The following is a 17172-nucleotide window of genomic DNA, read 5'->3' on the forward strand; positions in this document are numbered from 1 at the left end:
TTCCACGGTGCACAGCAGGGATCAGCATCAGTTTAGCCATGGTTGGGATGGTGTTCTCCATCCACTTTTTCCTGTCAGAGGGAAATACATGGAAAGAAAAAGGGAAAAGAGCTGCTAAGGCAATCTAGTTTTTGCTAGTGTTAAGGGAGATGAACATATTTTCTGATTCTTGTTCAGATGACACAGTTGACTAGGGAAAATAACGTTAGTCTTCAACTACATGTAGTCCTCAACTTACAACCATTTACTTAGTGACCATTTGATGTTTTGACAGCACAAAAAACTCCTTATGATGACCCTCACACTTTTGATTGTCACAGTGTTCCCATGATCACAATTTGGGCATTTTGTAACTGGCATGTATTTATGACACTTGCAGTATCCCGGGCTCATGTGATTGTCATTTGCAACTTTCCCTGTTCAGGTAGTCCTTGATTTACGACAACAAGTGACTCCAAAATTTCTGTTCTTAAGTGAAACACTTAACTTTTGCCCCATTTTATGACCTTTCTTGCCACGGTTGTTAAGTGAATAGTTGCAATTGATAAGTTGGTAACCTAGTTCTTAAGTGAATCTGGCTTCCCCATTGACTTTGCTTGTCAGAAGGTTGCAAAAAGGGATCATGTGACCACGGGACACTGCAACCGTCATAAGTATGAACCAGTTGCTAAGCAATTGAAATTTGATGAAATTACGACTATAGGTCGTAATTTTACTACAAAGGTTGTAAATATGGGAAATGGTCGTAAGTCCCATTTTTCAATGCAGTTGTAATTTTGAACGGTCACTAAATGAACTGTTCTAAATCAAGGACTACCTGTGGCTTCTGTCAAGCAAAATCAATGGGGCAAGCTGGAGTGGCTGAACAGCTTAATGATTCACTTAACAATGCAGTTATTTACTTAACAACCATGGCAAAAGAGGTTGTAAAATTGGGTGCAACTCCCTTAACAACTGCCATGTTAGTGATGGAAAGTCTGCTCCCAACTGGGGTCATAAATCAAGGACTACCTATAGATGGTAATGAAGAATGCAAATCCTGAATAAGGTCAAAACTCAGTAAATCTCCATTCCAGGAATGATTTGGGAAACTGGAGCCAATTGGGAAAGGAGCTGACACTTGTTACAGCTCACAACAAGAGACCTTTGACAAGCCTCCGTTTACTTGGACGCTGTCAGAAAGCCAGGTTAATGTTTTGCATTTGTTTCTCCCTCCTGGGTTGTTTTCAGGCCCTTAAGGAAAAGAGAAAATGTTCCTTCCCCAAATGGAAGTGAGGGACTTGCACAATTCCATGGGCTCCTTCCTCTGTAATAAGGTTAGAGCCTCAGTTTCCTCAACTGCAGCCTTTGGTATAAATGTCCACTGGTTTTTTTTTCTTCCAGCTACCTTTCTTAAAACAATTACAGTGGAGGACCAAGCAAGTCCTGCAATGAAATCTCCACCCCTCCAAGTAAGAGAATCCGAGCTCCATCTTTCGGGTCTCCAAAAGAGCAGCCATCAGTGTTTTCAACTGGGTCCCTCAACTGTATCCATAAATGAGGAATTATTCTTCCTTTTGAGATTCATTTAATATGCAAAAGAAATCAAACAAAGAATTCACAACCCAACGGAACTGGAAGGGGAAAAAAAAGCTTAATTACTTGTTTGGGGACAGATTTTAGGGAGACGAGAAAAAGGCTGAACTTCTGGTTGAAAAGAAAACTTCTCAGAAAAGGATTCAGAATCCACCCGTTCAGCTCTTGTCCTTCTGTCTCCATCAGTATATATTAATTTATATATTAATTTATATTTCTGGGAATTTGGCAGCTTCACAATTCACTCCAGATGGGGTTTCCAGTGAATTTAAGCTCACTGTCAGCAAAATAACTAAGTATGGCTACAGAATCTATTTTGGGGGAGAGAGGAAGTGGTCCAACACAAACTATTAAAATGTTATCACAGTCATCTATGCATAATCCACTAATGTGCTAACTGGAAAAAAAATCACAGCTGGGACATAAATGTGGGAACAATGAGAATGTTCGGTAGGAAAGAAAGAGGCAAAGGAAACTCAAATTCAACTTGAAAGCCCAGAATTTGATCAGGACCAACCAACAGAGTGATTTTCTGTTATCACACAAGAGGTGAAGTTCTTCTTGCAAAAGATCTTGACTCAGATGGGGATCAGAAAGTGCTGCTGGTGAAAGGATGGGTAACCAAGCCAGAGTTTACAACATAGCTCCCTCTGTGGTTGGAGAACCTGGTAGGAGTTCTCCATTTGGGACCATCTCTGAACCCAACATCTTGTCTTTCCCCGAATCCAATCGTTTCTTCTTGAGCTGACACTGATGGATGAAGGGAACAAATGCAAGAATGAGACCTCCAATTATTGGAGGAACTCCAGCAAAGTAGAAGGCAAGCTGGTAATTTCCAAAATGGTCATGAAGGAGTCCTAAAAGAGAGGAAAAGCAAGTAACATATAATGAAAAGTGAAGTTGGAGAGGGCTTCTGCCCTTGAGTTATGGAATCCTAGCAACTGCATTACTATTTTTTATGCCCAAGGATAAAGACACAGAGGGAAAAGAAAAAGAATTCTGGACTTCAATAACTATTTGGATTTAAAATTTGAACTGAAAAATCAGGATTCTACTTTCATGGCAATTCTTAGCTGCAAGGACCAAGCTAAAAGGATGTTGGCCAGATCAAACAAGAACCTTTATCTATGGAGATTCTCAGTCATCCAGGTCATGGTTGTCCCAAAGGTGCTTTTTCAAAAGGCAACTGGGCTTTGTTCAGTTCTGACTTAATGGTGAAAATGGAAGGATTTATATTCCTTGCAGTCCTCTGGTTATTAGCACTCTCTCTGAGAGCAGTTGAGGCACTTGGAGGTTTCTCTGTGCCCTCAGAGTCACCTGAATAGTGCAAATGGGTGTGTGGAGCCTTCTTGGAACTGCTGTAAGAGCAGCTCTTTCCATCCTTTTGACTTCTGACCTGTGCTGCTAGACTACAACAATCCTCTTGATCAGATGATACATCCACTGACTTAGCTGGCTGAGGGATGGAAGTTGTAGTCCCACATATAGGAAAGGCTGATTTAAAATATATCAAGTGGCATTTCATGACCTCTGAAAAAGCTATTTTCTGGTCTTCACAGCTAAATGGCTCTGCTCTTAAGACTTCCTTATTCTTCTCATAAGGGCTGATGATGGCAAGATGGGAAGAAAATGTCAAGCTAGGAAAAGAACAGCTAAGAACCCATTGATTCAGAAAGGTGAATGAAAAAGACCTAGGATTTAAAACTTGGACCTAACACACATGTACACAGAGAGGGCTTAATTCCTGTGTTCTACAGAAGGCTGATATCGCTTCTGTCTTATTTACAATAAAAGCAACTTATCTGACTGAGCTGTGTATCCTTGAAGTATCTACAGTGAGCCACTGGGTGACAGGTCCGGTTTCAGGAGAAAGGAAAATTATTGCTGGTTCTGATATAAAATCTGACAGATGGTGACAATTTGCCATCAACTCCTTGACTCCTTGACCCTTTTGCAAAATATGCCTTGATTTTAATTGGAGGCATTCTGAACTAAATGATTTTTTAAAATTGTTCATAGCATTGAACAGTTCTGAGCCTTGAATTCAATGTAAAGTCTTTCAATTTAGCTTTTAATGGGCTTTAATAAAAAATATCATTAAATGTTACTTATTCCAAATTCAGATGACCGGATGGGGAGGAGGCAGTCTGATTTTTAAAGAATACAAATTATTCCCAGAAGAAGAGGTACAACTGGCCAAGAACTTTCCAGCTGCAGCACTTCTTGTGCAAAATCTTTTGATCTTTTTAATCTGGAAAAAAATGGGACTTCATTGAGCAACATTTGGCTATTTTCTAAACAGTAAAATAATCTGGGCCTCCTGATAGTTGCCAAATTAAATATATATATATATTTCAAACACCTCAAAATCCAGCCAGTATTTACACAGTGGCCAACAACATTACTTATTACCACTTATGAGCCTCACCACAGGGTTTTAGAGGTTTTTCTTATGCAAGTTGAAGCACAGAGAATTTTTTGGAGGTTAGTGTTGGCCTGAGAGATGAATAATTAATTTACAACTACTTCTGTTGGCTGCTGGGGTGATGCATTCCAAGCTCACTTTTAGATGTTTTGCTAACAATTATAAATGACTAGGAATTGAGGGGTCCTTGGTGCTCTCTAAGCTTGCTTGTTTTCTTGCAGACGTTTCATTACCCTAGGTAACATCATCAGTCCTAGTAAGGAGTGCTATTTGCTGTCAGTTTATATTCTGGTATCTTCTGGAGAAGGAAAGCTTTGATGACAACTAATTTTGACAAATGAAAATGCAGTCAAATTAAGTTTTCTTCCGTCCTCTCCTACCCATTTTTTTCCAAATACGGCTACTTCAAAGTGAAAAGGAGCACCCAGACCACATTTCCTGCTTCTTCTTGCAATTAAGAACCTGTAAAATGGGTCTATTATCTCACAGCATCTCATCAACTTCCTTAAGTATGGAGAAATCCCAGAGAACCTGACATATGTGGAGGATGGCGATTGAGAAGAAAGTATTTCGGTATACTGGCTCAACCTGGCTATCACACCAAACTGTCACTGAGAAAATTTGCCTAGGATTAACATCTGAAATGACAGTATGCTGAGAATTGGTTTGCATGGTGATAAGCCAAATGAAGCCATAGCAATAGCATTTAGACTTATATACCGCTTCACAGTGCCTTACAGCCCTCTCTAAACAGTTTACAAAGTCAGCACATTGTCCCCAACAATCTGGCTCCTCATTTTACTGACTTGGGAAGAATGGAAGGCTGAGTCAACCTTGAGCCAGTCAGGATCAAACTGCCAAACAGCTGGCAGCCAGCAGTCAGCAAAAATAACCTGCAATACTGCACTCTAAGCACTGCACCACCTTGGCTTTTAAAATAACCACCATTACTGTTGGGCCTTCAGGAGGCAACCTACCCAGCCAAATGGAAACCCAAAATAGATAAGCCACAGTATACTTATGGTGTATTTACCCAATACATATTTGTCCATTTGTCATTTAGGACAATGTTATACTTAGTGCAATGAGTCAGTTGAGCTACTAATGGCTGGCCAAGTCAAAGAATCTACAGATCCTGGATTAAAGATGAGAGCCAACTATGATGTTGTCCCTTCTCTACCAACTTTTTATATCTTGCTTGGATAAGGACTTATTGGATAAGGACGTATTGAAAACATCTTCCTGCCCAAATCGTCAAGCTAGAAAATTCTCTCACCTGCAATTGGTGGGCCAGCTGACATGGGAATGGCCATGAGTCCCAGGAGATAGCCAATGGCTTGAGAAGCCTCCATGGGCCCAACCAGCTCAAAGGCAATGGGGGCCATAAGGGTGATGAAGAGTCCATCACAGAGTCCAAGGAAGAGGCAGACGACAATCACCCCCCAAAATGCTTGGCACTGTAGCAACATCATGCACATGACACCCAAGATGATGAAGGATGCAACCTGAGAAGTCAAAACAATGAAGCTGTTTAGACAACCAAAACAAATGTGGAGGACTTCCCTAAGCAAAGGGCTGAGAGCCTCAGTGAGTGGCACACTTTATAAGTGATGAGGGGAAGTGACTTCTCTCTCTCTCTCTTTCTCTCTCCCTCATGCAAGTATTCAAACTCACACAAGATTTCTGACATCTCATCCCTGAGATTTCATGTGAAAATGCAACACTCTGTCATTCTTGCTTGAGAATGTGTGGGATTCTGGTACTCTCACCACGTTTTGACATCTTCACCTGAAGCCACTGAAATCTCACCATTTCGTCTGTATTAATTTTTAAACTGAATGCTGACATTCTGCAAATGCTACTTCAGGTTGTTGCAGAAATCTTACCATCTTTGATTAAACAAACAAACAAACAAACAAATAAAATGTCTTCCCCATCTCTGGTTAAGGAGGATGAACACCTTAGGCTATATCCACAGACGATGTTTAGAGAGCATGGTCCACTTTCCAGACTTTCTAATCTGGGGGGTGAGGGGGCAGGACTCTCCAAATCTTTTCATGGATGCTCAGTTCTACATGAAAGTTGGCTGGGCAACCAATGGGTTGAAAATTCACTTTAAGTCTAGACGTGTGTGGCTATGCCAAGATGATTAAACTTCTCTGTAAGAATATAAATATTGTCTTCCACTTTGCCTCAGTTAGCTCTTCCATTCCTAAACCCCTGAACATCTCCCTTCCTTCTTCCCATGTCTCATTTTCTCTTCTGTTTTTCCCAAAGGTCCTGTCCCTGATAGCAAATTAGCCAGGGCACTTAATGGAGTACTTTGGTTCAATGTCTCAGGCCCCAAGGCATTCAGAGACAATGTGCTCTAGATATTCGAGATGCACAGATAAGGCTAAGTTTCAAAGAAAGTGAAGTTTTTGGAAGCAACCAAGAGGAAGAAGTTGGAAGGTGATAGCAACTCTTCTGCCATCCCCTTGCTCTTAGCAAAGTGCTTGTGTGCTAACCCCATTATAGGGATTCTTAGAGTTGTTTCCATCCATTAAATATATTTTTCTCTATTTAGATCATCTCAAATCTCTGTCATGCTTCCAACTTTACAACATACTCTCCTTGGCAATGAATGGAAGGTCAGCTCTAGGCCAAGGCTGGAGTTTTGAAAGACTAATTTTTCCCTTCAGACTTTTATAATGTTCACAAATGGCTTATTTCTACTGATTTTTTTTTAACGAATTACATAAAATAAGCTGCTTCTTCCAGCCAACAGGAAAGACTCCCACTATGGACAACCTGCAGAACATCCCAAGCTCAGATCTGACTTTGGGAGTTGAGGCCACACAAGTCCTCAACTATCTGAACTAAAGATGACTTGGAATAAGGCCATTTCTGCTGGGCCTGTAGAAATATTGTGGTATCAAATGTTGATATACGTTCCTAAATTGGCTGAAGAGCTACATACTCCTGCTTTTTCATTCTTAATCATGTCTGATTCTTGGAGACTGCCTGGACAAGCTCTTGCAGTGTTCTTGTCAAGGTTTTCCAAAAATGGTTCATCTTTGCCTCCTTCCTAGGGCTAAGAGAGGGACTGACCCAAGACCACCCAACTGTCCCTCTGCCTAGGACTGGACTAGAATGCATAAGTAGACTGACACCTTAACCAAACACCTGGCTGGGCCTTATACAGTACTGCATGCTCAGCTTAATTAAGTTTCTTGGCTAATGTTATTTGGTTATTTATGGTAGAATGGACAGTATAAATGGGAAATTGTGAGAATCAGCTCATTTGAAGAACTTCTCTGTTTCTCTGTACCCAGATTAAAAACAATGCAGTATTCCTGAGCATTAAAAGGATCTTCTGGTCACTATGCCTGGTCTCTATTTCACAGCTACTTTTATTGCCTTCCTATCTTCCTTTTCTCTGAGAGTTCAAGAAACGTAGATGGAGGGAACATTGCTCTAATTTTACGTCTTCAAGACTCCCATGAGGTGGGTTGAGTAGACAGTCTCCCAGTGAGGTCTATCATCACTCTAGGCTAGGCCCAGCAATCTCCCCTGCATTGCCTTCTGAATGAATAATAAATGAGCCATCTCTACTCTGATTGATTGACATGAAGACTAGCCTACTGGACAATCCAACTGTCAATCTTTTCTCTCCTTCTATCCCAGTGAGAAAACAGGCTTCCAAAATAATATTACCACAATATTGGGTAAAATGGCGAATCCAGCTAGATTGTGTATGTTTATGCACATATTTTATTATTTATTTATTTGTAATATTTATTGGCTGGCCATCTTATCACTCTGAATGAACATGTGTGAACGTGACAAACATATAGTTGCACTTTTGCCTCACTACACATTTATTATAAGACTTTTAGTTGAAGTCTAGGACTTTCGCAGGGGTCCTGTCAAGACTGATTCACACTTTCACCTACATTTTTCCTTCACTCACATCTTGACAATAAGAGGGAGGGTGGTGGATGGAATGCAAGGGAGGGAGAATGCTATTCAAGCATCCATCGGCATCTAGGAAATTGCTGGCATCCCAAGGACAAATCAAGCAGATGTCCCAGTGTAGCCAGCTGGTTTCATAACAAAATGAACAGAAGTAATTGGTGGACGTAATGGACTGTGGGTGGCCCATGGGAAGAGGGGGAATGAACTATGCTTGCTTTTGCGCAAGAAACCCAGAGCTGGTTTTGCTTCTTCTGTGCTAATGTGGTTTATTCATTAAAGTTTTATACCCTTAGTAAAATAATGTCCCAGGATTTCTATTTTCTGGATTCAAGCAAAATGGCAAAAAAAAATAATTTCTAAAATAATTTTTGAAAAACTGGATTCAGGAGAGGGAGAGGAGAAAGGAAAGCGAAGGAAATCCAAGCATATCTTTGGTGACCTGGAGGCTGGCCATTTTAGCAAGGCGATAATATTAATATTCTCTTCTGGCACATTAATATTTCTAAAAGAATATTTATTTTGTTTTCTGTTCCCTTGAGTTCACAGGCCCAATCCCCCAGCAGCGCTGGCTGGGGGATTCTGGGAGTTGAAGTCCACCCATCTTCAAGCTTCCAAGGTTGAGAAACACTGCCTTAGAGAGAGAAGATAACATACAAATGGAACCAGAAGCCACTTCTTTACATCTCTTTTATTTTCTCTTTTATTTCTTTACTACTTATTCACTATCATTTTTTACTTTACTTTCTTTCTCCTTTAAATATTGTTTTATCTTGCAAAAATGTCTTTAATAAAAATAAATAAATCAGGACGACACTTAGAGCAAACTTCAGCTGTGTCTTCTTTGACCTTCATTAAAGCAAATTTGTGTTCTGCAGAAGGATTCCAGAACAGAGTGTGCTTACATTTTCTGCCTTTTAAAAAATGTATCTTTTAAATTTAAAAAATAATTGGACATACTCATAAGTATGACACTGTATTTCATCAGAAAACCTTATTGGCTACATAATCTCCAGATGTCAGACTAAAATATACAGGAGAAAGCAATAGCAACAGCAATAGCACTTATGCACTGCTTCATAGTGCTTTATGAGCAGTTTACAAATGTCAACATATTGCCCCCCAACAATCTGGGTCCTCATTTTACCGACCTCGGAAGGATGGAAGGCGGAGTCAACCTTGCGCCAGTCAGGATCGAACTCCTGACAGTGGGCAGACTTAGCCTGCGGTACTGCATTCTAACCACTGTGTCACTACAGTTCCTGAAAGCAATACTCTATAGCAGTGTTTTTCAACCTTGGTAACTTTAAGACATTTGGATTTCCACTCCCAGAATTCCCCAGCCAGCGTCATCTGCAGATTTTGTTTAATTAACTGCAAAGAAGCGGCTGGATTGAAGTCTTGCAGAGATGCTCTATTTTTGTGTCTGTGGGCATCGAAGCATCTTTGGACCATGGAATGCCAAGGATGGCACAACCCTAAGGCAGGACTTTAAAAATGCCGCATTGACAAAGTTCTGCTCCATGAAAAATGGAATCTTCTTAAACAGAATAACGGAAGGGAACTTGGAGGTCTTCTAGCCCAACCCTCTGCTCAAGGATTTTAGACAAATAGCTGTCCAATCTGTTTTTAAAAGCCTCTAATGATGGAGCATCTACAACTTCTGGAGGCAAGCTGTTCCACTGATTAATTGTTCTCACTGTGAGGAAATTTCTCTTTATTTCTAGGTTGGATCTCTCCTTGTTTAGTTTCCATCCATTGCTTCTTGCCTTGCCTCCTGTTGGTTTGGAGAATAGGTTGACCCACTCTTCTTTGTGGCAGCCCCTCGAATACTGGAGCACTGCTATCATGTCACTCCTTCTTTTCATTAGACTAAGCATACCCAATTCCTGCAACTGTTCTTCATGTTTTCCCTTCAGCCCCCTCATCTTAAGTCAACAACACGTGTGGACGGTGGAGAATGTCTCACACACAGATGAAACATTCTGGAGGAAGTGCAAAGTAATCAATAACTGGAAATTTGAAATAAGCACTTATCTCCTACCTGCAAATATATCTTCTTCAATCCAGGGATGAGGTCACCGATGTGTCCGGAGGCCAGCCGTCCAATTCCTGACATTGCTCCTATGCAAACGAGCACAATCCAGGATCTTTCCTTTTCGTTGAATTTCACTTCTACGAACTTCACCTGGAAAAACGGAAAAGAGGCATTAGTCTTGCGTGTCTTCTAACTTCTTCAGAATTGCAGGTTCCAAATTGGTAGATCCAGTTGTGCATCTTGATAAAAAGAGACATTTGCACACTGTTCCGTGTCATTTCACAAAAAGTTGGACAGGCATAAAAAGGGGGCGATAACCCATGATTTGTGGTCTCTCCTTTGTGTATTTTGGAGGGGTATGGAGTGGGAATTTTAGGCCTGCTTTGTACTCCTTAAAGCAGGGGTCTTCAGCCTTGGCAACTTTAAGACTTGTGGACTTCAATTCCCAGAATTCCCCAGCCAGCATGGGGAATGATTGTTGTCATTTGGTAGGGCTCAGGAATAGAGCGGGGTTTTTTGGGGGGGGAGCCCCAATCCTCTGGACCTTCTAGAATATCGTTCCTCCAGACATCAGGTTGTCTGTCCCCCTTGTTGGCCTTTTGTAAGGCCGTGAAGACCAGTTTTGGATGCGTAGATAAGCCTATATCATAGCTAGATCAACTGTTGTATGATTTTCTTAGCTGCTATAAATGGTATTTTTGATTTTGTTTTGTTGCTTTTATCTCACTTTTAAGGATTGCATTGAAGATGGGCAGCCATATAAACTGAATGAATAAGTACAGGTAGTCCTCGACGTACGACCACAATTGAGCCCAACATTTCTGTTGCTGAGTGAGACATTGGTTAAGTGAATTTTGCCCCACTTTATGACCTTTTTTGCCACAGTTGTTAAATGAATCACTGCAATTGTTAAGTTAGTGATACAGTTGTTAAGTGAATCTGGCTTCCCCATTGACTTTGCTTGTCAGAAAGTCGCAAAAAGGGATCATGTGACCCCGGACACTGCAACCGTCATAAATATGAATCAGTTGCCAAGCATCTGAATTTTGATCACATGACCATGAGGATGCTGCAACGGTCGTAAGTGTGAAAATGGTCATAAGTCACTTTTTTCAGCGCTGTTGTAACGTTGAACAGTCACTAAATAAACTGTTGCGAGTTGAGGACTAGCTGTAAATATTGGAAGACAACTTCAGATAAGGCCTGAGAGGGCAGAGAGTGCTGGGCCATCCATACAGTCAGGAAGCATCACTTTCATAACTCTGACCTTCCATGATGGCCACCTAGACTTCCTAAGTAGAAGGCCATCAGCCCTGGGACTGGCTTCAGCAGAAGGGACAGCTTGCTCCCACAAAGAGCACACCTGCGGTGCTGCTTCCTTAAAGACCAGCCCCATCACTTTGGAACCCTCTCTCTGGAGGACTATCTGGATTCTTAGCCTGCTCTCCCTTCTGACATTGTCTCCTTCTCTCCCATAGGATGAGGAGCAAGCCCCATCTCCCTTCCCCTCTCCATCTCACCAGATGCATGTAAGGGACAAAGTATCCCAGGATGGCAGTAGCTATGCCAAAGGCCCAAACTCGATACGTCTTTCTTCTGAAGACTCGCAAGTTGAAATATTTCCGCATCTGTGCCATGCATTGCTGCATCCAGCTCCGGGTGTCTAATTTGATCTCCCTATCTCGAGGACTTGAGATCGAGGGCAACATCGGGCGGAAGGTCAGGGACAAGAAGATCTGGACCAGCAGGAAGGCGCTCAGCATCTGGAAGGTGCGAGAAAGGCCAAGGGCCTTTCCCACGATTTTCAGGAGGAACGGGAGACCCACGGAGAAGAGGCAGCTGCCGGTCGTCACCAGTCCGTTGGCCAGACCGAGTCGTCGCTTGAAGTAGTGGCCCAGAATGACCAGGGATGGGTGGAAGGCGAAGGAGCTGCCACAACCAAAGAGGATTCCGTAGGTGAAGTAGCGGACCTCCAGGGACCTGTGGAAAAGAGAGGACCACAATAGGGTTTGGTAAGAAATTCCAGTGTCTCTCTTTAGCGTTTTACCTTTTAGAATGTAAAATTGGAGCAACAGAAGACATAACAGAAGACTCTAGAAACAGTGCAACAAAGATGATTCGGGGACTGGAAGTTAAAACATATGAAACAGTAACTGGGAATATCTAGTCTAATGAAAACAAAGATTAGGAGTGACATGATGGCAGTGTTCCAGTACTTGAAGGGCTTCCAAGAGAAGAGGGAGTCAATGTATTCTTCAAAGCACCTGAAGGCGGGACAAAAAGTAATGGATGGAAAACAAACAAGGAGAGATCCAACCTAGAAATAAAGAGAAATGTCCTGACAGGACAATTAACCAGTGGAATAGGTTGCCTTCAAAAGTTGTGGGTGCTCCATCACTGGAGGTTTTTAAGAAGAGACTGGGCAGCCATTTCTCTGGAATGGTAAAGGCTCTCCTGCTTAAGTAGCAGGTTGGACTAGAAGACCTCCAAGGTACCTTCCAGCTCTGTTATTATTATTTTATTTTATTTGGTCTTTTGCTATGTTGTTCCAGTTCTCTGTCTCTCCATCTTGTAGGAAGTTGTCCAAGTGGACATGTGTAATTGTAGGACCATCATCCTGTCATTATCCAATTCTGCTATGCCACACTACGCTACGCTACGCTACGCTACTCTACTCTGCAAGTTGGTTGCTGGCTGTAAGCTGTGCCATAGAAACACAGGAAAAGAAGAGATCCCTTATTGGGTGGGGATTAGAAGTGTGGAATTAGGTGGGACCATGATGGAAAAGGGTATTGTTTGTTTATTTATTAGAGGTTTTTAAATCCCACCTTTATTACTTTATAAGTATCTCAAGGTGGTGAATAAACCTAATACTTCTCCTATGTTTTCCCCACAAAACAAACCTGTGAGCTGGATTGGGCTGAGAAAGAGTGACTGGCCCAAAGTTGCCCAACTGACTTTTGTGCCTAAGGTGGGACTTGAACTCACGGTCTCCTGGTTGCTAAGTCAGCACTTTTACCACGACACCAAACTCTTTGGTTTTGGTTGTTTTCTCTTTTGTGCTTTTAAAATTGTCTCTGTTTTGCTGATGCGTGATTTACAAATGTAAATATATACAAATGTAAATAAATAGCAGTGACTTTCCAAGGTCACTTTGACAGATATGTCTTCTCCTAAGACATATCTGTCAATGCTCTCTGATTTAAACCACTGATTAATAGCACTCATCAACCCTGAGAGCCACAGAGAGTGAGAAGGTGAGAGCAAGAGGAAAAAGTGTAACTCCATTCAGATGGACTGGATTTGTATTTGTATTCAATCTCTGTAAAAAAAAAAACTCATTTTACTACTTTGTGTGAACATGATATCAGGTTATGTCACAATATCATTTACTTTGGCACATCATTTCACACATCAATTTTTTTTACTACCGGTTCTGTGGGCGTGGCTTGGTTGGTATGGTGTTGCTTGGAAGGATACTGCAAAATCCCCATTCCCTCCCCACTCCTGGGGGAAGGATATTGTAAAATCTCCATTCCCGACCCACTTTGGGGCCAGCCAGAGGTGGTATTTGCCGGTTCTCCAAACTGCTCAAAATTTCCGCTACCAGTTCTCCAGAACCTGTCAGAACCTGCTGAATTTCACCCCTGGAATAGAGCTACTGTGGTCTGTTAACCTGGGTTGGTTGAGGGTATGGTGGGAAATATAATGTTCTCTTTTATAAGAAGTTCACCAGAGAAAGGAATTACAGGTAGTCCTCGCTAACTGACGAGGTGGTTGTCAGGTTGGGAAAGAGGATTTTCAAAACCTCTTTTCTTATGCCAATTGCCTGCCTTAAATCTCACCGAATTTGATGGGACAATTGCTACCACCAGTGAACAAGTCTGTAGTGCATGGGTTTTAAATAGAATCTGAAATTAATATCAAATAACTGCTATGTTTACACAATCCCTCAACTGCAAATAATTTGAACTGAGTTGTTGGCTCTAAAAATTAGCCCAGTTAGGGAGGATTGCACAAACATTGCACCATTTTAAAAATAGAATCACAAGATTATTAATATTTATTTTCATATTTTTCCAGGAAATTCTTCAGTTGAGTAACTAAGCTATAATTTATTTTAAGTCTGAATAATTTTATTTATTTATTTTAAATAGTATTTATTGAATTTTCAAACATTAAAATACACAGTACAAAAAATAGAAAAGAGCAAAAAATAGAAAACTAAGTCTGAATAATTTTAACTGTGCTTGAGGAAAGCTGTGGAAAATCCAAAGAACAGCCAAAGACAAAACTAGAGATGTTTCAAAGGGATAAAAATGAACAGGAGAGCAACCCAGTGTTTTGACCAGAGCCATGTACTGCATCTTCTTCTTCTTCTTGTGCCATATCCGTCATTGGACGTTGGCGATCATGTTCATGGCAATCCTATTTTTGTCAACAGCCGCATGAAAAAGTGCTGCTGAGTTTTGTCCAAACCAGTCCCTAAGGTTTTGAAGCCATGATGTTGTTCTTCTGCCTGGACCTCGTTTGCCTTCAATCTTTCCCTGGAGGATTAAGTGAAGGATGCCGTGTTTTTCTGGGTGTCATATCACATATCCGAAATATTCTAACTTTCACTTTTTAATGACTTTGATGATTTCCCTTTGCTTTCCCAGGCGGCTGATCACCTCCTCATTTGTGATTTTGTTCACCCAGCTTATACGTAAAAGTCGTCTGTAAATCCACATTTCAAATGTACTGCATAGAAGAAGATAATATGAGATAAATGTATTCTTCTCCCAAAAAAACTTTGCTTAACATCCTGATATTTAGAGCACACAGCCAAATCAAGTCAATAAAGATAATTTGTCTTCATTCCATCTTATAAGAAAACACAAATCTCCTTTCTATAAAAAGAAAGCATTTTATTAATGGTGTCAATTTGGAATAGCATTTCTTTTAAAAGCTAAATAATCTGGATGAAAACATTTTGGACAGGCCAGCGAGTGTAATAAACCAGAGAGAGCCAAGCAGGAAAATTCAAAAGAGAATAAGTTGGCTGGAGACAAATTTGCTGGTAGTCCAATTATCTCCCCAGTTTTCAAATTGACAAACATCCTTTCCAAGGGATAAAGATTTCAAGCCAGACATAAAAAAGCTTTCTGTGCCTTGGCCAGACAGATATCTGGAGCTCCTGCCATCTCGGACTGCCTTAGCTGGGCTACAAAACGCAGATGACCGCTTGTGAAGGAACGTGGACCTGGTGCTGGGAAGGGGAAGGCATGAGGAGTGGGGTAAGGACTCAGATGTGGCAGAGAGAAACTATGCAGGATTCTGTTACTCTACCCTGCAACGAGAAGAGCCTTCCAGGAATCCTTGCTGTTGCCCGTTTCTTGACCTGGTTGGCCTCAGAGGGCTGATATCAGGAAAGGGCAGCCAAGGGAACCTCCTGGGGATTTCTGTAGGCCAGCCATGGTTGCCTGATCCCCATCCCCAGCCAGAGCAGGCCAGCTGGAGGCCAGAGGGTGCACCTGACCTTTTAGTGGTATGGCAGGAGCAAGGAGGGAAGATTGTGAGGGGGGGGGAGGAGGAGGAGGATGCACCTTGAATGGCAGGGCAGGAGCCACTGAGAAATAAATAAATGAAGAAATAAAGGGAGGGGGAAAAGAAGGAAGGATAAAGAAAATGAGGACAGGGAATGTAGGAAGAAAGAGGGGGAGGGAGGGAATGAGGAAGCGTAAAGGCAATGGGAAAGACAGGGAGGGAAGGAAGAAGGAAGGAAGGAAGGATGGATGGATATTGGAAATGGGAGGGCAGGGAAGGATGGATAGATGGATAAAGAAAATGAGGATGGAATGTAGGAAGAAAAGGGAGGGAAGGAAGGAAGGATGTATGTATGTAGGGAATGGAATGGAAAGGAAGGAAGGAAGGAAAGATATAGAAAATGGGAAGAGGAAGGAAGGAAGGATATAGGAAGTGGAAAGGGAAGGGAAGGGAAGAAAGGAGGGAGGAAAGAAGGAAGGGCAAAAATAATAGGAAGGAGGGAAGAGAGGGAGCCATGGTTTTGGAGCTGAGGTGGTCCTGGTGTGAAGAATGTCCCCTTCCAGAAATCCCAGGGGTTGTTGTTCAGTCAGACATTGCACTGACATTTTATAGAGCTCATCTGCTTATCGGCAGTGGTGTCCTTCATGAGCACCAAGCCTGGGAGATGTCTAAGGTTTGTGTGCCTCTGCCTGAAGGACCCTTGGAGGTTTATGGGGGGGGGCAATGGGGTTTGCTTTGGTTGGAGGGCAAAGGGTTCAGAGATTGGAAGAGCCCTTCAGGCCAAATCTTTGCTGGTGAGCCTTTTGGTCCTTCCACCCTCCGTTTCAGAACCTTACTTGGTGAAGGAACTGGAGAGGAGGCCAATGAAAGCTATGGCAGCTCCCGAGGCAGCCGTGGTCCGGCATCCGATCCGATCGGTGAAGATGCTGACGATGGGAGAGCAAAAGAAAACCATCCCCATGCCGATGGATCCAACCAAGGCTGCAGGAGGAGAAAAGAAAGGAAAGGGGTGTCAGCAATGGTGGTCACCCCGTGTAACGTGTCAGGAAGTGAGGGAGAAGCCCAGGATGGCTGGTGGCTTGGAGAAGAAAAGCACGCTGGATCTGGGAGCAGAAGGAACAGGTGTTTGTTAGGGTCCCATCCTTGGAAGCTCGGCCTGTGAGGTTGAGACCGAGGCCTTTTCCGTGGCTGGGAGTGGACTCAAACCTGAGTCCCGCTTGCCAATCCAAAACCTTCACCGCTATGCCACTTCAAAAGTCCAAGTCTTTTTTTTATTTATTTGCTTATTTATTTGAACCATAATTTGCTCATGAAAAAAAAGCTTCTCAGCTTTAAAAGAAGCAGCCGCTGGCTGTAAATATGGATTTCTTCACTGCAAGGTGAATTCCCTGGCTGGTAGATCCAACCCAGGATCTGGGCTTGGCCCAGAACTCCACGGGCCTTCAGTTCACGCCCAGGCAGCATTGGATCAGGAGGTACAAAGCCTTGCCTGATCTTTCTTTCCCCTTTCTTTCCCCTTTCTTTCCACATTCCCCAGCAACCCTGAAAAACCCTGAATTTCTCTCTTTCCAAGCAATGCTTCCACTGAATGAGACGACCAAACTTCTGACTTTTTTTTTTAAAAAAAAACTTTATTAGTTTGTTTTTCTAGAAA

At 42.1% G+C, this 17172-nt stretch overlaps 1 protein-coding gene across 1 annotated transcript in view; it reads right to left on the minus strand.

Moving 5' to 3' along the window:
• Window positions 1-223: 223 nt before the first annotated feature.
• The window catches only part of SLC16A2 (solute carrier family 16 member 2), a 76484-nt gene continuing 59535 nt past the window's right edge, over window positions 224-17172 (minus strand). Inside the window, exons 2-6 of the mRNA XM_070951819.1 lie at window positions 16355-16499; window positions 11513-11972; window positions 9999-10142; window positions 5277-5505; window positions 224-2432 (exon numbers count right to left, since the gene is read on the minus strand). Coding sequence (XP_070807920.1) covers window positions 2209-2432; window positions 5277-5505; window positions 9999-10142; window positions 11513-11972; window positions 16355-16499 — 1202 coding nt within the window. The 3' untranslated portion in view covers window positions 224-2208. The remainder of the gene's footprint in view (window positions 2433-5276; window positions 5506-9998; window positions 10143-11512; window positions 11973-16354; window positions 16500-17172) is intronic.

The sequence above is a fragment of the Pituophis catenifer genome, unplaced genomic scaffold (genome assembly GCF_029215685.1).
Source record: "Pituophis catenifer annectens isolate HBS135680 unplaced genomic scaffold, rPitCat1.0.hap2 SCAF_11, whole genome shotgun sequence".
Taxonomy (NCBI): domain Eukaryota; kingdom Metazoa; phylum Chordata; class Lepidosauria; order Squamata; family Colubridae; genus Pituophis; species Pituophis catenifer.